Source organism: Balaenoptera ricei, chromosome 14, assembly GCF_028023285.1.
Source record: "Balaenoptera ricei isolate mBalRic1 chromosome 14, mBalRic1.hap2, whole genome shotgun sequence".
Classification (NCBI taxonomy): domain Eukaryota; kingdom Metazoa; phylum Chordata; class Mammalia; order Artiodactyla; family Balaenopteridae; genus Balaenoptera; species Balaenoptera ricei.
This window is the reverse complement of record NC_082652.1, coordinates 44,594,393-44,618,642: the sequence shown is the minus strand read 5'-3', so window position 1 is coordinate 44,618,642 and position 24,250 is coordinate 44,594,393. Positions and strand designations below refer to the sequence as shown.

General features: G+C 42.6%; 1 protein-coding gene across 1 annotated transcript in view; it reads left to right on the top strand.

The window, feature by feature from the left end:
• Positions 1–4,322: 4,322 nt before the first annotated feature.
• The window catches only part of CDH2 (cadherin 2), a 214,408-nt gene continuing 194,480 nt past the window's right edge, over positions 4,323–24,250 (top strand). Inside the window, exon 1 of the mRNA XM_059894434.1 lies at positions 4,323–4,447. Coding sequence (XP_059750417.1) covers positions 4,388–4,447 — 60 coding nt within the window. The 5' untranslated portion in view covers positions 4,323–4,387. The remainder of the gene's footprint in view (positions 4,448–24,250) is intronic.

Genomic DNA, 24,250 nt, shown 5'->3' with positions numbered 1-24,250 from the left:
CAGATGAACGGCTGGCTTGCACTTGGCTATAGGTTATATGAGAGATATGACTCTTGAAATGCCAGAATCACACTAAAGCCCGTGAGATGATCGCACTGAGAAAGGCACCTGAGAACGGAGGCCAGTGAAAGGAAACGCAGACTTGTATCTCCGATCACACATACTTTGAAGAACAAAATACCTGAGAGAAATACTAGACAAATCCCCAGCATCATTACATTTTCCTTTTCTTGTTTTTAAACCATCCTCATTCCACATAGGTGAATTTTTCTAAAGTTAAAAGGGACTCCGTAAGGGAGACTGGGAGTAAGACTGAGTCCCAGCCAGGGGTCTCTACTTGCCAGCTGGTAGCCTTGTGTACGTCTTTAAGCCTCGGTGTTCCTGTAAAATGAGGGAGTTGCACAGACCACCTTTGCGTTTCATTTACAACAGTCCATGACTCTAAAAGGCCTATGAAGCCAGGGAAGGTCAGTTTTAACAGACTAAAGCTGGGGAAAACCTGCAAATGTGAGGGCTACTTCCTAAGAGACAAGGGATAATCCCAGCTTGCCCTGGAGACGGGGACAGAAAGGGGAAGCGTGGAGGAGGGTCTTGAGTTAACATTTGGGAAGGACACTCAGCTGGGTGTCAGAGGCCAAGACTAGTGTGTGTCCTGCCCTAGAGGTGTGTGTGTCTGGGAGGGGTGTGTGTGCAGACTTGACAACTACTGTTTGCATTTTTTTCCAAAGTCAGGATCCTTTCAGAAAAACATTCACGTAATGTATGTTTAGCATCTCCTGTTTGAGAATACACACCAGAACAAAAAGTTATTATGACTTTTCTTTGAAATGAACGTTTAAAAAGGAATCATCATGGCATTTACATGCATATGAAAACTTGCCATGCGTGCAAGAGGCGTCATTTATTCAGTCTGTCTGTAATGTTTGATTTGTAAGGTCTGCAGGTATTCATTTGCAGACCTCTTGTAGTAAATCGGCAGCAGCGCCTAGGTCAGAAATCAAGGGATTAGGCTGATTTTCAGTGTTATGAGTCCAGCCTTAGTTTTAATTATTATTTTTCTTGTTTTCCCCCTCTTTCCCCCCTTCCGTCACCATCAAGCTGTTTCTCTGGGTCACTGCCTAAGCCCCTGCAGCCCTGGAGCTGCGCAAGCTGATAGGAAGTCTTCAGACTGGCAATGCCTTGAGGAGAAGCTGAAATCCTGACAGTTGGATCACAACTTGCCCAGAGAAATGAAAGGCCCCATTAGATTACCTTTAGAATGGTGCAATGGAAGTACCATTTGTGTTGGGTGTCAAAGTCAACACTAGATCTACTTTCATTAGCATCAAATGGATGCACAAGTCTCCAATAAGTTGATTTGAGAGACTAGGCTATCCCTGCTTGAGATCCAAGGCTGATTAGCAAGGTTCGGCTGACCACGTGATCAGGTTAAACTCAGGCAACATTCCGAAGCAGTCCATAACTACTGAAGAGTGAGAGGCATGGAAGTTGGACATAAAATAAAAAAGTAAAAAAATAAAATGCTGCCAATGCTTACCTATCTGATTGAAAACTACTGGAATCAGAATTAGTTGACTGACAGGCATTCCAAAGCAGATTTTGAAGTCATAATAAGAGTTTAATTTATAAGGGGCATGGTGTTTAAAGCTTCAAGCAAATAACACTAACAAGCAATAGTTATTCATGCTGAAATCTCTTCTACCTTTACATTAATCAGAATGGCAATAAGCATCAGTGGCTATTGCTGGGAGTGGTGAGGATGTAACTAAAGCCTCAAGTCCAGGATCACAGCTTAATTCTTAGGCATAGAGATAGGATCTATAAATTCCACTTTGGAATACAACAAAGGATATCCCCATATTGCTACTAAGTGTTTTACTATTATGCATGACTCCTTGAAAGTGGAATTTATAAATACCCTATTGCGAGGAGTAATTTTAGGCCAATCAGCCATAGTATGACAATAATATCTAGCAAAGAAGGAAGAGAAAGAACAAGTGGGGCCTTTTGTCTTTAAATTTAATTAACATGACCTTCCTTATTCTTTTGAAAAGAAAATCCAGGAAAAAATTTTGAGTTTCACTTTAAAAAGGTCTACAATATTATGTTTTAATTAAAATTGCATAAACTTCCCTATGAATATTGAATTTTTAAAAGCCTAGCCAGTGACAGTACATTATTAAAAGCTGCATCACTTATGTCAAAGAAATTAGTACTTGATTTTTAGAGATTCATTATCAAGTTCTTAAATGATCAGTATCCTGAAACTCAAATTCAAATAATCTTAATACTTCAGTTACCCAAAGCAGAAGAGTAATGTACATTAACCGCAACGAAGTTCGATGACCTCCGAAGTGCTGAAACGCTTAGAAAAAAACCTGTACTTTTATTTACCTGAAAAACCTTAAAAAAAAAAAAAAAGTTCTGACAAAAACTTAATACCTCGCCAAAATCAATTGCTCCTCACCCTTCCCTCCATTCCACAAATGCTTGTGACCCAAACTTGTAAAGTCTCTCACTTTTTGTGAACCACTCCAAGTTCATGCCTTAAAAGGAGGAAGCAAATATTCTTTACTTGGTGCGAACTCTGAATCAGTCATTCATGTCTCAGATAATCCTATTTTCACGGCACGTTCTGGTTTTAGGTCGGTTCCCCCTTTCTCTTTCTTTCTTTACTTTCTTTTGTTGTTATTGGGGGTGGTGTATGGAGGAAGTCAAAGTCCCTTACACCGTTTACTAAAAATTGTGAACAGTTATCACTAACGAGTAGAAACAGACAACGGGAGATTTCAAATAAAATAACACGCACTCTCAACCCCCCAGAGGGAAAAACAACAAAACAAGCACACACAAACTTGGGCTGTTCCAGCACATCCGCAAAGGAGGCAGAGGTGCGTGAGCCCGAGAGAAGCCGCGGGGCCTCCCCCCTCCAGGCCCGCAGGTGGCTCGCGGCGAGCGCCGCAGACAACAATGGCTAGGATGGGCTTTGCCTGCGTCGCCAGTTTGCTGTGTCGGCCCCTGCCCAGAAAAACAGAACAGAAAGAGAAGCGTTCGTGAGGCGACGGAGAAGGCATTCCCTCTCCAAAGCCTAATCTCTATCTGATTCCCCTTCGCGGTCCACAAATGAACCTGCCACCAATCAAGTTCCTGCGCAAGTTCTTTTCTTTCCCGCAGCCCCTCCACCTGCCGGGGCGGTGCTCTGCGCACCCCAGGCCTCCCTCTGGCGACCCCCCGCTGGCTGCAGCAAAAATGGGGCGCTTCGGCTGGGCGGGGGCGGGCGGCTGCCGCGGATCCGGCCGGCTACCGCTGCAGCTTGGTGGCCTCCGATTGGCCACGACGCGGGCGGGGAAGCTCGGCGGAGGAGGGAGGCGGGGGCGAGGGCGGCGGCGGCGGGAGGAGATCCGAGCGGGGAGCGGGCTGCGCAGCCAGGCAGCTCGCGGGGCGGGCGAGCGCGGGGAGACCGGCGGCGGCATCTCGCCCTGGTCGCGCTCGCGGAGGACGAGCGGGGCGCGCAGGCGGCGGCGGCGGGGGTTGGGGCGGCGCGCGCGAGTGAGCGGCGCGGGGCGAGAACCGGCGGGCGGGTTCCCGGCGGGCGGGAACCAGCAGGGGCAGCCGCGGCGGCAGCTACGCGGGACGGAGCCGCGGCGGGAGCGGCCGCGCCGGCCCCTGGCCTCACCCCCGCGGGTCGAGGCCAGAGAACAGTCTCCAACTCTCCCAGGGACCGGAAAGGGGAGCCCAGAAGGGGTCATCAGCCCACACGCAGCGGGGGCGGCGGGACAGCTGCCCTTTGTGGGCGCAGCGCTCACGGCCCGAAGCGCCCTCCCCGCGGCGCTCTCGCCGCCGTCTTCGTCGTGCCGAGCGGCCCTGGAGAGGGAACCCGGAGGAAGCAAAACCCCGAGACCGAAACCTCGCGTTGCGGAGCTCCTGGGGAGTGCCAGCCGCTCTTCTTCCACCTCCGCATCCTCCACCGGCCAAGGTCCCCGCCGCCTGCATCCCTCCTGGCTTCCGCTGCGCTTTGGGCAGAGCAGAGCAGCCGGCGCTGCCACCGCGGCCACACACGCACACACACACACACACACTCACACTGACACCCTCACGCGCACGCCCGCCTTCTCCCCCGCCCCCTCCCCAGCTCCTTGATCTCTCGGTCTGTTTTATTACTCGTGTTGCGAGTCCCGCGGACTCCGCGGCCCGCTATTTGTCATCAGCTCTCTCTCCATTGGCGGGGAGCGGGGAGCAGCGGCGAAGGGGGTGGGGTGGGGAGGGGAAGGGAAGGGGGTGGAAACTGCCTGGAGCCGTCTCTCCGCGCCGCTGTTGGTGCTGCCGCCGCTGCTGCCGCCGCCGCCGCCGCCGCCTCCGGCTCCTCGCTCGGCCCCTCTCCGCCTCCATGTGCCGGATAGTGGGAGCGCCGCGGACCCTGCTGCCGCTGCTGGCGGCCCTGCTTCAGGTACGCGGCGGTCCCCGCGGGCCGGGCCGCGGGCGGGGTGGGGCGGGCGGCGCCGGGTCCCTTTGTTCCCCGCGCCGCTGCGGGGCCCGGCTGCGCACCCGGGAAGGGAGTTGCCGCACCGCGCGGACGGGAGCTGCGCAGACACGAGGCTTGGGCAGGGCGCAAGGGCAGGGCTGCCGGAGCCAGCCGGTCTCCCGCACCTCTCTTGGCGGGTCCCGAAGGGGCCGATCGCGGGCCCCCTCTGCTCCTGCGGGGTCAGGCGAGCTCGCGGGGGGGGGGGTGTCCCTAGGCAACAGAAAGGTGAGGTAGGATAGCACGCCGGTTTTGCAGTTTTCTGCGCTTCTCGCCCTTAGCATTGAACTTTGCTCCATTTTTTGTTTGTTTGTTTATTTCTGCAGGGATGGGTTGCGAGTTTGCAGCAGGAATTCTCACTCTGGTATCTTAGTTACGGGACTTGCCTCCACCCCACCTCACCCTGGCACCCGCGCGCCTCCCGGTGCCCGAGGGCTCCACCGTCCTATTGTCTTTACCCCAGCTTAGAGTTGCTTCTTATTTTTGTTTTCCTGCCCTCACAATTTTTTTTTGAGTCGGTCCTACCTGAAAAGAAAACCTCGCCCCCTAGCCCCGAAGAGTCTACGCGGGTCGGCGCCTCCGCACCCAGCCCCTGGCCCCGCACGCCCCTTATCCCGCCGGGCGGGGAGAAGTTCCGTTACTCGGCTATTATTCTTCTCCTGTCCGGCTGCCTCTGCCCTGCGTGCGTCCTGGGGGCGCCTTTACCGGGAGCTTCCGCACTTTTCAAGCCTTCGGGAGAGCGCTAGACAGCCTTTCCCTGCAGTCGGTACCGGGAGGCTCCTCCGCGGCAGGAAGCACCTGCTTCAGGCTGGTCGCAGCCTCCCTCCCCACTCCGCGCCGCCCATCCCCAGCCCGGCCGAGCGCCCAACTTTCCCGCGGCGTCCGCCCGGAGGATGTCCCGAGGCCCCTCCCGGCTGGCCAGTCGGGTCTTGTGAAGCGACGCCACGCGCCGCGGCTGCGACACCCGCGCTGGGCGGGGTCCGGGCGGGGGTCGCGAGTCTGCTCCCGCGGGCGGCGGGGGCCCCAAGCAGCTGCGGGAGAGGGGCGTGTCCGCCTTCACTGTAGGGCAGGATCTTCAGGGGAATCCGCCCGATGGGCCCCCAGCGCACCGCCGACGGCTAGGGGTGGCCGGCCGGTGGCCGCTCCAAAAAGTGCGGGCGCGGCTTGCAAGTGCCGCTGCGACCGGGGCGACCGGGGCAGGGACAGATGGTGCGGATCGCCCCTCTCTGTGGTCTGCGTGAGTCAGGGCCTGGCGCGCTCCGGCCGCGGGCGCCGGGGGCTGGATCGGGCTGGCGCCCGCGGTCTCTCACACTCCCTCCCGCCGCCCCCTAGAGGGGTGTGGGCCGCGGCTGCGCCGAGCCCTGTCCATGGTGCGCCGGCTCCGCGCTCTCCTCCCCCGGGTCCAGCTCTACCTACTTTCCGGCTTTCTCCCTCCCACTGGCTCCCGGGCCGCCCGGGTCCCGCCGTTCCTTTCTCCTTTCTTGGGTTTCTCCTTTTGTTCTTATCATCTCCAGCTGGTCTTTTTCTCTCCCCTTCTCCCATTCGCCAGTCCGCCCCCCCTCCCCCGCCCCCCTTCTCTCTCCTGACTCGGGGGTTTCAAAACTGTTAGACTAGACATTTTGGCCTCTGCACTTTTGGGGAGTGGATGGAATTTCTTCTAACTTGGGGGAGGAGACCTGCCAGTCACTTGCTAACAAAAGTACCTCCTGTTATAAAACCGCCCTTTATTCTTGGAGCGCACACTCATTCTTTCACCTCCTGTCACTTCATTTATTGTTTCTTCTTTTAAAATGGGGTTTCTTGAGGAGGTTCGGCTGAATGGGGAAGAAGGAGAAAAGTGCTACTTCAAGTGTTTGAAGTTAAGGGGAAAGCAAGATATACTTAAACCTGTGGACATCAGATTTTTTTAAAAAAACAAATATGTCATAGATTAAACAAATCTCACTTTAAAAAACATTATGTTTTGGATATCATGGCATGGTCTGACTTATTTACAGGCAACTTATAATAAGTCCTAAGAGTGAGTCTAGCAGTGGATGGTATGCTTACCAACTTTTTGATCTGAAAGTAAGTTTTAATTGAATACTGTGCAGTGAAGTTAGGACAGGAGGAGACGTTTGTTGGTCGCTGGTAACTTGGGACTAAAGTGTGTACCACTGGAGCAATCTCATTTCCTCTTTGAGTCATCTGCCTTGAAACCAGGTGTGGATTTTGTAGGTCATTGTCTTTTATTTCCTTAAGCATTTTAAAAATATATCATTTATAAACGTCAAATCACGCCCTTTCCTTTTTCCATTTTGTGTTCTTTCTCAGTTTCTTCCAAGCCAATGTCATGTTGACTTTTATAAACCTCGAGGAAAGGGGAGATTAAAACTTTGTCATCAAGTTGTTTGGCTTATTCACGGGTTCGAGTCAAGCAATAACATTGAGTGATTTGCAAGGTCATTAGAAGTGGAAGCAGAGCAGTTTATGCAACATGAGTTTTAGGGTTAAGTGCACCTTGTGGATTGTGCACACTGAGATTGGAAATGACTTTGTGCTAATGGTCTGCTTTACACACCAGAATAACACAGATCTATCTGCAAGGTGAAAATGGCCCCTCTGGAGTCATCTGCTATTAAAAGTCTAGGTTTTTGTTTGTTTGTTTGTTCATTTGTTTTCAGGCCAGACTAAGGAGTCACGAGTTTTAGAAAAGAGAATGAGTAGGTTATTGGTGTAGATACAGAGCCGCCTTATTTTTTCAGACCAGTTAAAGAAGAATAATTGAATATTCAAAAGGACTTTATGCCTTTAATTAACTGAAGTGTTCTTTTACTTGGAACACTTCTTTTTTTTCACTTTGAGAGAGTCTTTACTAGTTGAGTTATTCTGTTACCTAGATTTACATAATTCTAGTCAATTTTGCATATTATGATATTCAGCTTTAAGATTTTCTCTATTCTTCCTCATTTTAGCTTGAGGCATTAGCATCGTCCTATTTTTAAAAAAAGCAGAATTTGAGCATTGAATTTCACTGATCAAGGGATATCACAAAGTTATGACAAGCTTTCCTTTTAAATTATACAAGTGACTTTCAAATCCTTAAATCGGTTTATCATCAGGAATAAAAACCAATTTTACTTTTACTACCCATCCAGTAATGAATAGATTAGAAGCCTGCTTTGTTTTTCTAGTTCACATTTTAATTGCATAGCTGCATTGTTCTAATTTAGATATGTTTGTATGGGTTATGAAGCATCAAGGACACCTCCTTAAGGTTCACAGATATTCTAGATTCTTAGTCTTACTGCATTGGTTCTGCTTTCAACCCTGGATGAGGATGTATGAAAAAAGATGCACAAACCATATGTGATTTTCACCTATTAAGTATAGACTTTCAAGGCATTAATATTCAACACATGAAATGTAAAAAAAAGCTTTGTTTTAGAATGTGGAAGATCTAGGATACAATAATCATTTTAAGTATAGACCATATATGTATTCAGCATGTTTATTTGATTTTCAACACCTTTGTAACAAATTCCTATGGAAGTAAGGAGAATTAACATAGTTGATGTTCACAGTTTATTCCACTTATGCGTCTCTGCCCTTTTTTAAACTTGTGTCATGTGGCCATTACTAACAGTGGTACATTGCACATGTTCTAGGTGTGATTTGAAAAATAATTTGTGTATCCTAAAATATTATTATAAGCATATTTTAAAATTATATATATATACATATACATAAATTAAAATTATATATAAGTTTTTAGGCCTTAATTGCAAGTTCAAAATTTACTTACAAAGTAGACTTTCATACCTTCATCAGAGTCTACCCTGACCTTCTTCTAAAAGTTTGAACTGAGATTTTAAGGGGAAATTCTTTTAGATAGTTTGTATTTTTTTACATGTAGAGACTCAATTCTTCTTGGAACAGATTATTTTGGTGACAGTGTATTGCACCAAACTGTCCTTAATTTCTGTTTTCGTTAAAAGTCTTCAATTCTTAAATCTGTTGTGCCTCATTACGCGTTAGGGTTATTAATTGGGAAATGTCAAGACTTAACGCAACAGTTAATCTTGCTTTAAAACGCCTTCAAAAAAATTCTGATCCCCATCGTGTTTTCAGAGGGATAGTCTCAAGTTAGAAGAGTGATTTTTAAAAAAAATCAGCTGTTATTTAAGAAATGTAGTGTTTGTATGTACTTTCTATGGTTTTGCCGAAGTTAACATTATTCAAATTTGCTCTTTTGGCTCAAATACAAAAATTAATCAAGTTTAAGCACTGCACAGACTTGTGGTGAATTTCATCAGCCATTTAAAAAATATGATAGATTTGGAATTTGGGTTTTGTTATTTGAGTAATTATTTCACATCTGCCATGAGTACACCTTCTAGAATCTATTTTCAAGTTGGGTTAAGAACTTTAAGCTGAAACATAATTTGTACCAACAAATCATTATGCCTCACATTTCTGTTTTTTCCTTCTACAAACTTATTTTTGTTTGAATTTCTCAGTAAATTATGCCAGTTAATTTGAGCGGATGCTAGTCTTTGTGTATTTAACTAAATGTAGATAAGTTTTAAATTAAACAAACCTATTCATGCCAGGGGGGAAGTATATACAGATAAATATTGTAGTAAGAGCTACATCTTCTGCATATACCAAGTGATGAGTTTAAAGTAGGCAGAAGGTGAATTCAGGATCTCAATGGGACCTTTTGAAAAATTTGAACTTAAAGATGATGATTTGTGTTACAATCGAGCTTTTAAGCTCTATTTTAGATTATGCATAAATACTGCTCAGTTTTTCTGTCTTACTCTTTTTAGGACCCAGTGTACTTCCTTGTCTGAGCTTCCAACTGTACTTACAGCACCCAGGCTCTTGGGGTGCATATATATACGCAGTAGTATGTTCAGGACTGGTATCTACACGTGTCCCCTGCAACATTTACCACAATTTGGCATGAACTGTCAATTGATAGTTAATTGATAACTTTGTGTGTGTCATCCAAGGTGGTTTGGGCACAAAGAGTATAATAACTTTGTTCTGTGCAAGTGAGCTGCCCTGACATAGTGTCAAGGTCAAGAGCTAGTGTCAAGGGCAGAAAGGCTGGGGTTCTAATCCGGTCCAGATGTAGTTTAGTCTCTTAAACTCTGCTGACCTCATTTTCCTCAATAATAAAACCTTGGGCCTGGTTGGATTAGTTGATCTCTAAGGGACTTTCTAGTTCTGTGACTCTTGGGGCTGCTTAAAATATCCCAAAATGATTCCTTTTCAAAGACTTTGGAATGACTTTAATAACTAACCTGAAATGCAGGGATTTTCAGGTACTCAGAGTGATAGAGTATGATTTTTGAGGGCTACTGACAATAGTTTATCATATATGATAGCATATCATTCAGCATTAAGAATATAGCTCTTTTGGATGGACCTAGAGATTATCATGTTAAGTGAAATAAGTCAGAGAAAGACAAATATATGATATCACTTATATGTGGAATCTAAAAAAAATGCAAATGAACTTATTTGCAAAACAGAAATAGACTCACAGACATAGAAAACAAACTTATGGTTACCAAAGGCAAAAGCAGGAAGAGATAAATTAGGAGTTTGGGATTAACATATACACACTACTATGTATAAAATAGATAAACAACAAGGACCTACTATATAGCATAGGGCACTGTATTCAGTAGCTTGTAATAACCTATTAAGGAAAAGAATCTGAAGAAGCACTTATATACATATATATATGGATGGATGTTTAACTGAATCACTTTTTGCTGTACACCTGAAACTAACACAACATTGTAAATTAATAATAAACAATAGTTATTTTTAAAAAAAGAATATGGCCTCTTGACCTAGCAAGTTCTTCTCTAGTTATTTTTACAGATATGTCTGTATTCATGATGTATGCATGATGTATATATTTACACATACAGGGATATGCATTGAAGCATTGTTTATAATTACAAAAGATCAGATTAGATGGTCTCTGAAAGTCCAGTCGGGACTGATTTAATAAATTATGGAGTAATGTGCCATCAGATTTGAGAACCCCTGCTGTGTGGAACAAAACATTTTAGTTCTACTTCCAGTTCAAGAAAATTATTGTTAAACCACCTAATGTTTTGGCATAATCGCTAGGTACCTACCTAGAAAAGCTTCAGGGAAGGACAGCCAAAATCATCAGTGGGATTTCAAGGCCTCTGAATGAAGAGGAATTGGACATAGACCACAGAGAGAAGCTATAACTGAAGAACAGAAAATCAAGCAGAGTAGAAATAAGATGAAGATGACCTACACTAACACTAGAACATCCTAAAGTTGGGTTGAGAACAACCTGTAGCGGGCTGAGCTTATAAGTAAGTCCAAGGAAGATTGGCTAAATTTAATGGGTAGTTATGTAATAGATAGTTTCCATGTTGTGTCATGGAATGACCACACTGTGCTGAGTTATCTGTGCCCGAGAGATTATACTAGTTGGTTAAACCATTAAGATATTTCTTACATTCTCTTGACTGATTGAACATTTAATTTTTCACCTGTTCTGATAGTGAAAAGGTAGTCTAAAGTGGACCTTACTAGTACCTAGAACTTGAGATGCAGAAGAATGTTTAGTATTAGAATCGGATGTTTTGGTCTACAGCCTCAATTAAGTAAGATATTTAACTTTCTCAAGTAGCATTGGGAGAATTAGTGGTGTAATGCTTTTAAAACAGCTTGAGTCACTTAAAAGGAGGTGTTATTATAAATATAATATGGCATTCATAATTCAGTAACTTGGAGAAGTATTTGATCCATGATCTGTTCTTAGATTTTCTTTTGCAAATTATACCTACCTATACTAAAAATAAATAAATAAATCCTGGAGTAATAGTGTACTTCTGTACTACTATGTATTGTAATTTTAATATTGTTTTTTATGTTAATTTTAAAAATTAACTTGACCATAGCATACTTATGTATGACCATATAGTTTTATATTTTTATGGTCTTAGCTTTAATGTTGGTTTTTGTGTTTTTTTAAAAATTGTACTTGACCATCATAATTTAAAACATTCATGTGGAGTTTCCCCACCCCCATTCTGTATATAATTTAGTGTTTTGGTGGATTAAGGAATTAGTAAAAAAAAAAAAAAAATTAAAGGATCATAATTTGGAATCTTTATTATTCCAGAAATATTGGAACTAGAAATGTGAAATGACTCTCTTTATCCTCATTATTAAAATAAATTTTGAGTTTATTCAACTTTCTTCTGTTGTATTAAATATCAAAATTTGTAAAATACTGGCAAAGGGAAATCTAAATTGTAGGGACAGGGAATAGTTCAGTGGTTTCTGGGGCTGGATATGGATGGAGACAAGAGAATGGTTACAAAGGGGCATGAGGGAATTTTGGGGGTGACAGGAATGCTCTAGATCTTGATGGTGGTGGTTAGGTGAAGGTATAATTTTCGAAACTCATTGAACTATACTCTTAAAATGGATGCATTTTATTGTATGTAAATTATACCACAATGAAATTGGTTAAAATACAAATGACAATTCACACATTAAAAAAAAAAGTATCGAAATTCGTATTACTGCTTCCAGTAAGGATTCTAAGGAATGCCCTTTCTGTGTTTTTTTTTTCCCATATGCAGTTCTAAGACATTTCACAATTTATTTTATTTTTAGTAATAATCAGTAGGTCATTCATATAAGTCAGAAGAGCACACACGCCAGATAAAAAACTATTTGAAACTTTAGATATTTGCTGTCATCTCTTCAAATATTTTTTTTTAAAACCAACGTCTGGTAGTACTAAACCTTAAAAATGAAATAAGTTTATTGCAGGGAAGGAAACTAACATGTTACCTCAGTTAATTATTTCTATAACCTTGTAACATAAGTGGTTTTATTTCCATTTTAGAGACTATCAAAGAGGGAGTCAGACAGCCTGAGTATTTATTGTGAGAATCCATAGTAGAACCATATCTGGTTATAGCAGAGTTAAGCCTGACCAAGGCCCAAGGTGTTTTCCCTCCACCAGACTGGGACCCTTTTAATATGATATTCAGGGAATGAATATCGAATTAGAGGGAAATTTCAATTCCTCACTACTGAGTTTATAAGGTTTTTGTAAAGTAGTTAACTTTTGAGTTACATTCTCTATTTAATTTTGACCTTAAATAGTTTGATTTATTTTGGCATCTGAAACCAAAATTGAATGCTTGGTTAAGATTTTCATTCTTTTTTTTTTTTTTTTTTTTAAATATGTTCTCTTAGAGAAAGAAGAAAGAAATCTTAGGTAAATGATTCATAATCAGTTTTATGATGTTCTTCAAATTGTCTTGATCAACAAATAATGTGTTGGTAAGTACTCAAAAAACAATTTTTTGTGTGTGAATCCTGGAACTTAAAATACTTTCTAAGAGCCAAGAAAGCCTCAGGCTACGCATGGTTGTTTTTGTTTTTTGGGTTTTTTTTTGAAACTGTGTTTTTTCAGTGTTCTTTTCTGTAAAAGTAAATTCAAGAGATTCTGTCACTGTGTTAAAATATTTTAATGTTTAATGGCACGTTTTCCATTTTGAATAATTTAAATTACTTCTCCCACAAATGAAATCAGTTCACATCTTTTAAAAATATATACGTCCACATCTACAACAGGTTTTTTGTGTGACTGTTTTGTGGCGTGACTGAGTACACACTGATTTGTTTGCTGCCCAAAAAGCCTAGAACTATTTTGTTTGTCACTTGACCTATTGTTGGTGGGTGGATACACTTGGCTTGACTATAATAGCAAACAAAATGTCTCTTAGTTGGTTGGGGAGCTGTTAAGCGAACTCTGAAATAAATCACTTAAAAAACATTAAACTTATTAAGTTAAAGGCTATGATTTAATCCCTGTGCTTAACACAACTCTTTAATAAATCAGAGGCTGTGACTACTTTAATTTTTCTTCTTTTGTTGTCTTAATTGGCTAACACAACAGTTCAAAGTCTGCAGTTCATTCTTTATGGCTTTCTGGTCCAGTTAGTAAAGAAAAGTGTGTTTTGTGCAACCAAAATATTAGTCTTTCACAGCTCCTTTGGTACCCACCCCCACAAGAGCAACTCCAAGATTGGGTTCTCATGTCTTGCTTCTCATATTATATTTCAGGAAATTCAAAATTTAAATTTCACACACACTCACTCACTCTTTATGAAAAGTATCAAATGTGTACGGGACAGTGCACGTATAAGTGAATAGCCTGCTGAGTGTTCATTAATTGATCATAGTATTTAATCAGCATCCAGTCAAGACACAGCATTACCAGCATCCCAGGGGTACCCTCTCCAAAGTCAGCCATCTCTTCAATGGTAATTATTTACTTGACTTCTAATAGCATAGATCAGTTTAGCTTATTTCCGTACTTTATGAAGTCATACACTGTATACCGTTTTGTAGCTGGCATCTTTCACTCAATTTGTAGAATCATCTGTATATTTGTATCTTATATATTTTTTAATAGTCACAAAATTAAGAAAGGCTCGTGGACTCTATAGAAGGATCTGGGGGATTAAGGAAGGTGAAAACTGAGTTAAAAACAAAAATAAAAACAGGCTGTTTTCATTGCAGCTAAAGGTCACTTCAGTGTTTATGGTGTCAAACTACGAAACACCTTTTGTGGATTTTCCTACCTAGATATCTTCTTCTTTAGTTCTGGTAAATTGGCAATATTGTTTCACCAAAAACCAAAGACATTTGGAATTTAGTAAGGTACAGCTTTTCTTGCCCTTCCGTATATCAGAAGGAGGGTGGAGACAAAGCACTAAATATCTTTTTGACTTGAAGGCTTCAAGCAGAAGGTTTGGGTGTTAAGACTAATCTTTTCAGTGATGCTTCTTAATACCTTCTCTGAGCTTCCTAGTGACCCACTTCTCAATGAGGCCCTACCCAGATTTGTTTTTAATTAATTTTTATTGGAGTATAGTTGCTTTGCAACGTTGTGTTAGTTTCTACTGTACAGCAAAATGAATCAGCCATACGTATATATTTATCCCCTTTTTGGATTTCTTTCCCATCTAGGTCACCACAGTGCATTAAGTAGAGTTCCCTGTGCTATACAGTATGTTCTCATTAATTATCTGTTTTATACATAGTATCAAGATTTGTTTTTAATTTAAAAAAAGGTTAAGTTGGGGGTTACAATACCACAAACTGCTAGTTTTCCGGCTGGTCATTGCATCTTTGGGTATAGTTGATCCTCTTTTGTGTTTGTGTAGCTTTTTTAAATATCTGAGAGGTTGCCGTGAAAGAGGCAGAGCGCCGTGCTTGTCCCAAGCTTGCTTTCTGAGGGCCTTTTCTCTCCATTTATAATACGTGTTGAGTAGAGCTAGAATCTAGGTGGAGGATTCCATGCAAAAGGATGACGACTAAGGAATCCATATCCAGAGGTAATGGCCCACCAAGGGTCTGTTTTTTTTCAAGGCGGCTCTAATTTATTTATGTTTGTACATGAGTGGACTTTACAATATTTAGAAAGATTGTACTCTTGTGTGGCTTTAGCTTATTGATATCTAATTGGTATTTCACTTGTGTTTCACCCTTACACATAGTTTTCTACCATAAAAGCAATTGTTTACATACAGTGTTTGTGTTTTCAGCATTAAATTTTATTTACAGTTCTGTGTTTTTTGTTTGACAGATAGCTAAGACCATTTGGGGAGAATCGCATAACCATTGATTTAATTTAACTGATTTATAGCTAAGTGCCTTGTAAATGAAACTGAATTAAGTCCATGATTTGGTTTATGGTCTTTCCCTTTATTTGAGGCTGTTTCAATGGAGCTTTGTTTAAAAGGGGGATAGTGGTATATTTGAATGTAGATAACAACGGATTATGTGTAGATAGCTTATAACATTTTATGACCTAGAATAAAAGCATTTTGGAAAACAGTGAGGTTACTTTTTCTAGTGTTTGTGTATGTGATGGATTTGTTAAGAATCGTCAAGACTCTGATATCTTATTTTCTAGAGTCTTGGTTCTTCATAATTAAAATAAATAATATATAATAATATACATAATAACATGTAATATGTAATATGTATTATATATTATATATAAGTTGTATATATTGGAGTAAATTATATATAATAAATTAAATATATATACATATGGTGTGTTTCTGGAATACTACTTTGGTGGGTATGCCAGGATATAAATTGAGACTGTCCACCTCCAAACACAGTCTTCTCAAACATCATGCTGTATCAGATTGTATTTACCTCTTTATATTTCCACATTGAGATATTTTGCTTATCTGAAATTTACTTTTGTATTTGGTATGAAGAGGGAGGTCTTAACATGTGGGTAGCTGTCATTTGTCCAAGAAAACTTCTGGTTTTTCTAAACAAATGCTTCCTCTGTTAAGTACAGATTGCCATAGGCTTTTGGATGTCCTTTTTTCTCTCTCCAATTGTGCTGATTGCCTAGCGAGGCAATGTGCACAATGGTTAAGAATGTTGGCTCTGGAGCTGGACGACCTGTTTTGGGACCCTGGTTTTGACACTTGGCTGTTGTGTGAACTTGGACAGCATGTGTGGCGTTTCTATCCCGCAGGATGTCCGTTTGTAAAATGGGGGTAATAAGTAGTATCTGTCGTAAGGTTGTTAGGAAGAGTAGGTGGGTTAATGTATATACATCATTTAGAAAAGTGCTTTCATATGGTAAACAAGATGTAAGATCTTTAACTGAAGATTTGGGGGTATAATCATTACCCTCGTTTTACACGAACATAATCAGGGGTAATTTAATTATTTGAATAAGTTTGAGTGCTTGATACGTTCGAAGCTCTGTTCTGTGTTCAGTGTTCCAGGGGGATAACTTGTCCCTCTGCCAGTGCCCCTTAGACTGCATGCGGAAGCCACAATTGAACGGCGCATATTTTAACATTCCTCCTTCAATTCTAACAGATGTCTAGGCTGATACAGTTAGGGAAAGGGATGAATATATATGGAGTGTCATTCTGTCAGCTTTTGATTTGGGAATTACAGGTAATCAAACAGGAGCTATTCTGGTGTCTTCCTAGGTCTGTCTTTTTGCTTCTGTGATTTAATTCTTTAATGTTCTTTTATGGACAGAAGCATGCGCGTGTGTGTGTGTGTGTGTGTGTGTGTGTGTGTGTGTTGTTTTGAGACTAGCTTGGAACCAGAGTAGGTTACTTAGTCTCTGAATGCTTTTAACATGATGATGAGGACCCAGCAGAGAGGAGAGGGTTGAGGGTAGTCTTATCATACTGGTTGATGCCAGTACAGAATCTGCAAAAACAGAGTGAAGGTAGATTCATTGTTCTTGTAGATGTTGATGATTTATTGATGATTAGATACAGGAAATGTTACATTTAACTTAGTTTCATTCTATCTTAATAATATTGCATTATTTTTGAGTAATTACTATGTGCCAGGCACTGTTCAAAGTACTTTACATGTATTAACTCATTTAATTTGCACAAAAATTGTACTCAGTTACGTATGAGGATACCAAAGTACAGATAGGTTAAACTGAGGTGCCCAAAGTTATTTTGTTAAGTGATGGAGCTAGGATTCAAATGCCAGCAGCCTGATGTTGGAGCCTGTGTTCCTAGGTTTGATATTTATTTGAATGCAGGTAAAAAAATTAAGGCAGGATAGACTTTTTAAAACAGCTTTTTCCATTGTAAAATGTGGTACATGTAGAGGAGTATATAAAGCATATATGCAGTTTAAACAATAATTAAAGTTTACAAAATATGTCCATACAACTACCAGACAGGTTGAGAAATAGAATATTACCAGTGCCTTGAAAGTCTCCAGAGTACTGTTCCCATTTCCCTCCTTCCTCCCAGACGTAACCGTTATCTTCATTTTTGTGATAATTACTCACCGATTTTCTTTATAGTCTTATCATCTATGTATATATCCCTTTTATATATGTGTAAAAGTATATATAGAGATGTTTATATAAACGTGTATATATCATGCATATATGTGTAAATGTACCATGTATACGTGTGTATGTATATGTGTGTATATATACACAGATGTGTATATATATATATATTTTTTGTGATTCCTTCTTCTCCGTATTATGTCCATAAGATTCATTCAACTGAGTCGTGTAGCTATAATGTATGCATTTTCACTGCTCTAGAGCACTGCATGCTATAAATATGGTACAATTTACTTATTCAGTTCATTGCTGATGGACTGTGTGTCTGGTTTCAGAATTTTGCTGCTGTAGACATTCCTGTACATGCCACCTGGTCATAAGTGCCAGGGCTACTCTAGGGCTGCATTTCCCCAATTTTAGCTTATATAAAAATCACCTAAAGCTTGTTAAACATAGATTCCTGGCCCGATTCCCTGAGCTCCTGATTCAGTAAATCTCCAGCAAGCTCCCAGTGATGGAATGCTATTCTGCTCTGGGGTATGTCCCAAGGAGTAGGATTGCTGGGTTACAAGTTATGTGCCTGTTCTTCTTTACCAACTACTGCAAGAGTTGTTCTCAAACTGGTCCACCAGCACCATGTACCTACTTTTTTTTTTCCATAATCTTAGTATACATATTCTAGTTAAGCGTTAACATTTTTAACGACCTGGTGGACTGCATAATGGTATCTCTTTTTGGTTTCAATTTGTATTCTTTTGGTTACTAACGCGATGGAGATTGTTTTTATATATGTTCTGGCCTTTCGTCTTCCTTGCGGTGTCTGCAGAGCCCTAATCCATGGAATGAAGTTTGTAACTCGTCCGTAGCTTGGCCTTGCTATTTGTTGCCCATTCTCTTTGCCTAACGTTTTCAGTCATGGTTCGTATAGTATATTTCCAAGGAGTGTGAGCCTTCTGGAAAGCTGACTCGTGATTAAATCTATTATTTGTGGAGTGCTTACTATGTGCCAGGCCAAGCAGGCTGCCTGCATTGTCTTATGTAATCCTCACCTCAGGCTCCTGAGATAAGTCGGCATCATTATCATCATCCATTTTACAAAAGTCTGAATGCAGCCTGGCTTAACCCATTCACCCAAAGGCACACCTCTAGGAACCTCCCAGGGTTTGAGTATTTCTTCCTCCCTGGTAACAATCAGGTCCTTGGAAGTCTCCAAGAGCTGACCCAGTGGGAGCAAGATAAGTCTTTCTATTCAAGATTTTGTAGGATTGCAGCCTGGAGGAGAATTTGGACTCTAGAATGAAGACTTCAAGGATCTCAATTCCAGGGAGCAACCTTTGGCCTTATGAATGGAAAAATCTAACACTGAGCCAGTATTAGGCTAGGCTGCTGTGGAAATAGGTGATTTCTGTCTCTGGCCAAACAACCCCTAGTGGTGATTTTAAGAGATGCAGGTAACTGATGATTGGTTGACAGTGCTATGAATTGCCCTGTTTTTCCTGACCTCAAGCCGGTTTGGCCCTGAACTGTAGACACCCAGCAATGCAGAGGCACATGTGATTCTCTGTTCCCAGGACTTGGGCTTCCCCGAGCACTTGAAGAGACTTGGTTGTCTGCTCTCAGACCCTCAGCGTCCAGCCATCCTAGTGGACTTGTGGCCCTGCTGGCGGTCTAAGGATGTTATTTGGCCTGGCTTCTTTTTGATCTTCAGCCTTGGCCTTTGAGTATTCAGTAATGTTGAGGCCTCGTTGGTAATTTTGGTGACTTTGAAGAGACCTAATAAGCAGTGCTTCTTATCCGTCTAAGTTCTGGATGAATAAGACAGAAGAGTCAGCAGATAGAGAACCACAATACAACCTTTATTACTGAGAAAGATGAGGGTAGGACATACATAAGGTCGCTGAATTAATTCCCCTCCCCCTACACCCGCCTCCCATCTTTAGTGGTGCTGGATGAGAGCCAGCTTCCCACCTAGGGATCCTGCTGTTTTAAGGTCATCTACAGCCTGGCAACGTTGGCGCTGTGGAAGGAGGCTGGGCTCCCAACAGAAAAGAGGTGAGGAAGGGACCAGGCTCTGTGTGACCAGTCGTTTCATCCAGACTGGCCAGAAAGGTTGACAGAGGTTGGGGGGTGGGTGGAGGTGGGACGTTGCTCGTGTAGCTCTGTATGGAAGGAGGGAGTAAGGGTTCCACTAAACCTCCCGCAGAGTTTGAATTAACCACTGAGTTTATTATGTTCTTACCCATCAAGTGCGTGCTCATCCCAAAGGGTGGTGATCACCCTCAGAGGGAGAGATGGGCTCTCTCAGGACAGTCTTGCTCCCAACTTCATGCCGTCTTGGACGATCAATAGCTTTACTTCATAAAGAGTCCTCAAACCTAATGCCGCCCACAAGATGGTCACAGCAGTGCGTGCACATCTCGGAGATAACTGTGTGTTAGATTCCAGAGCAGTGTGATAAAGCAAATACCGTAGTAAATGGAGTCACACATTTTTTGGTTTCCTAGTGCATATAAAAGTTATGTGTACACTATAGTGTGGTCTTCTAAGTGTGCAATAGCATTATGTCTACAAACGCAATGTACATGCCTTCATCAAATAAGACTTTATTGCTAAAAAATGCTAAGTGTTATCTGACCATGCACGGTTGCCACAAACCTTCCATTTGTAAAAAAGAAAATATCTGCAGAGTGCACTAAAGCTGAGTATGCCTGTAGTTGTGCAGCCTACAGAGTTGGAAAGCAAACTGATCCTGATCCTAGGAAAGTTTTTCTGGGCGACATTATGACCCCAGAGCCTGTTCTTAAATGTCCCAAAGACCATGATAGGAAGCGGGTGACATCTGAGGGAAGGACTCACCATGGGTGGCAAGAACCTTCCCTGGTTGAGTCTTTCCCCAATGCTAATGGGGCTAAGCCTCTTGTCTGTAAGTCGTGACCTTTGAACTAAACACAGAGGTCAAAGAGGAAATGGAGACTTACAGAGACTGAATATGCTGGACGAGAAGGAAGGGCACCTCCGAAAAGATGGGGATCGCCACCGGGGGTATTTCTGAACCTTGCACATAGGTGGCAGTATCTCAAATGCCAGCTTCCTGAAAGAAAACCCAGAAGGCACAGGTGGGTCCCCTCCCCCGAGATAAATACAGAATGCTAAAGTTAACCTCCCACAGGGAGCCTCTCCCAGATGAATTTTGATTTGCAACCAGCACATTCAAACCTTCTACCTGGCCTTCCCCTGTGAGCCCCTTGAGGCTGTCAGCCCGCCACTGTCCCCAGTGTGGGCTCTGTTGCGTAGATGACTGGGGGATGCACTGTCTTGGGAGCAGGTGTTTTCTGTCTCTCACCACTTGCTGTGGGGTTGCTTTGGCCAAAAAAAGGCCATCTGCAGGGGAAGATTTCGCCTTAGTTTATAAAGATCAGTCCAGACTGCTTGGTGGAGGCTGGCCCTTGAGCCTGTGGTCAGGTTACAAGAAGCCAAGATGTGCCTTCCTTGGCCTCCGAATGCAGAGAGGAATTAGAGGCAGACAATCCAGTGCTGCCCTCCTAGACCTGTCATTCATAATTTGAAGTGAGAACCTCCACAGGGCTCTTGAATTCACTGCCATTTAAAAATAGCAAATATTGTTCTGCTCACTAGTCTTTAGGCAGGAGATGTTGAAATAATCCCCTTTTTCTGTGCCTCAGCTGTCTCTGCTCATTCACGGGCACCCCCAGGAGCCCTGAGCTGCCTCAGACCTTTACCAAGGCCACGCTGCTACAGCCCTCACCCAAAGGCCTTTGCCATTCGGCTAAGGTCACCGCGTGGCCTGTCTCCTTGGTCCATGGCCTTCCCTGAAGTCCACCGTCTTTGCTCTGGGCCCTACCTCTGTAAACAAGCACTTTCCTAGAGAATAACCACCGTAAGTTGTGGTCACACATCAAGATCAAAATACCCTGTGGTTTAGGAACTAAAGCCTCTTGATGTTAAAAGCTACCTGCCCAACTATAAAAACCCACCACACTGCACAATCAAGACTACAAACCACCAAGTTGAAAAAACAGGCAGGGCCCTAGGAAAGCACCCTTTCTCCCCTGCCCAGAGCCCCAGTACCTCCGGGACTGTTTTCTTCCCCAACACTGGATTCCTTTATTTTATTATTTCTCAAAGTCTCCAGAGAGTACACCAAATGCCTAAGTCTTTGAAGGGGCCCAATAAATGGGACCTCTCCTCCCTGAACCAGGTTCTGAACAGAGTGAAATAGAAGCCATAAGAGTCAACAGTTAGGAAAGGAAAATTTCACCATGGTTCTGGTGAGATCTGGGCTGGAAGGCATGGCCTTTATCCGTGGGCTTGTCTATTGCCAATATGGAACCGCAGAATTCCATAGACAAGCTCACTCAGTTGCAGGTGGTGCTGCCCCCCACCTACAAGTGCCGCAGGGGATCCGTGAGCTCCCAGCGTGGAAAATGAGATCACCGCGCTTGTTCTCTGTGGGCCTGCGACTCCCAGGTGGGAGGAGTACGGGGCAGAGCCGGGCACCAGGTGCCCAGATTGTTATTTCGAATTCAGCCTTCAGATAAGTTCAGTTCATCCCTCTTCTCTCTAGGGTAGCAGTTCACACATTTCTTGGTCTCAGGGCCCTTTTACACTCTTAAAAATCATTAAGTGCCCTAATGAGCTTCTATAATGTGGGTAATATCTACTGTTGTTTAGCATATTAGAAATTAAACTGAGGAAATTGTATGGTATTGATTTAATTCATTTAAAAGTATTAAAGCCATTATGTAACACAAATACCAATTTTTATGAAAAATAACTATATTTTCCAAAGCAGAACAACGAAATTAGTAGGAAGAGTAGCATTGTGCTTTTGTCTTTTTACACATCTCCATGTCTGACTTAATAGAAGACAGTGAGTTTCCTGTATCTGCTTCTGCGTTTACTCTGTGAAGGTATGACACATCACTCACCCTTTGGAAAACCCCACTTGACACTCGAGAGAGAATGTGAGCAGAAAGGATAAGAATATTGTTATATTATGGAAGTAGTTTTGCCTTTTCAGTTCCCCTGGAAGGATCTTGGGGACCCCTAGGGGTCCCGAGACCACACTTTGAGAACTGCTGTTCAGAGTCTGACTGACAGGTGGAGTGGAAACAGATGAGAGTATTAGAAAAGCAGAGTTCCTTCCACATGGAAAGAAGCTTCGAGAAGGGAAGATGCACACCCCCTCTGCAGGTTATATAGTGCAACTGTCCAAATGCCAGACTTAAACTACTCAAGATAACCATAGGTGGAAAAAATGCTAGTCTTCAGCCCCGCCGAGTTGAACCTGGAACTGGTGATATTAGCCCTGTAACCTGTGGATTAGCATGCAGGGCTGGTGGGCTGGCTTCTTCATGGCTTAACCTAGAGCACCGCCCGGCAGGGTGCTGCTTTGGGAGCAGGTTCAGGAATGGCTTTGAACTCTGACGTTACTGACAGAACCCTCTTCATGGCAGCACATTTCTGGAGGCTGTGCTGTGAATGTGATTTTCTCACCAGAATAATGGTATAATTGTCTTGATAATTATCTTATCAAGGACTCAGAATTAGATAAATCATCACCATGGCCAACTCTTCAAATTAAATCAGAGTTACAGCGACTAGAAGCATTGGTAACCATTTTTAAAAAGTGAAATCATGTTCCAGGTTTTATGAAACGGACCTAATTGTACATGAAAACCAAGGAGTGTGGGGTACAGAAAGTGTACAGAGAGTCTATCACAGGCTGTAATTATGCCCTCATCGATATATCACCTACTGAAAATGAATATACTCACCATGGTGGGTATTTACTGATAATTTTCCATGTGTGCTTTTAGAAGAGTCTGGGGTTGATTATGGTGGAGGCGGGATAGGGCGGGGAGTCGGGTGACTTAAAAAGCAAGATGTTTATAAAAGTTTGACCTGATGTCTTCTCTCCGTTTTTTTTCACATGGTGAACAGAAACATTGTAATTATTCTGTTAACATATATCACAATCATATTTGAGAATCATATTTTAGGAAAAAATTCACAATGGCAGCAGGTAGATTTGTCACTTGGTCTTAATTCTTATAGGACAATTTCCAGCCCTTAGCCAATGTCTGAGGATGCTTCCTGATGGTTTGTGTGTGTGTGCGTGTGTGTGTGTGAGATGGGGCTGTGGCTAACAGTGGTCCCCAAAGCCTTTTGGTGTAGGTTTGAATATCATCCCTAAATTGACTAGCTAAATGACTCATAGCGATTTCCCTTCAGTTTGCTTCCTTGCCTGCGAAATAGCACTAGTAATAGTACCTACCTTGTAGGGTTGTTGTGAAGATTGTTGAGATATATCCATGGAAAGCATTGTAGCACCGTTCCTAGGCGCTCGATAAATACTAGCAATCACCAATATTCAGTGTATTTAGTTACATTAATTTCCAAGTTGATTATAACCACAGTCTGATGCTACGTACTTTACTACTCGATGACGTTTTGAACCTTGTGTAAAAGCATGTTGCAATCTCTGCTGAGTGTAATGAGTTGATGGGGCAAAATCAATCAAAGGCAGGATTGGCCACGTCTACTGGAATTGCTGTAGGCACTTCTGGAACTTTCAGTGGCAGTTTAATTGCATAACTGCCTGAGCCACTGTCTCATGATTGTGTTATATAAGCCAAGTCAACCTGTAGGTGTAGTGTTGCTACCCCTGACGTTAAACATCCAGACGCTTATTGTAAACTCCTGTCTGTCTTTTGATAGCCACTCCATTCCACAAAGTCTTGATACCTAGGAAGCCTCCCCTCACAGGGGCTGAAGAGATCAGCGACTGCACAGACCTCTGTGCACTTGACTTGCTGCATGTTTGT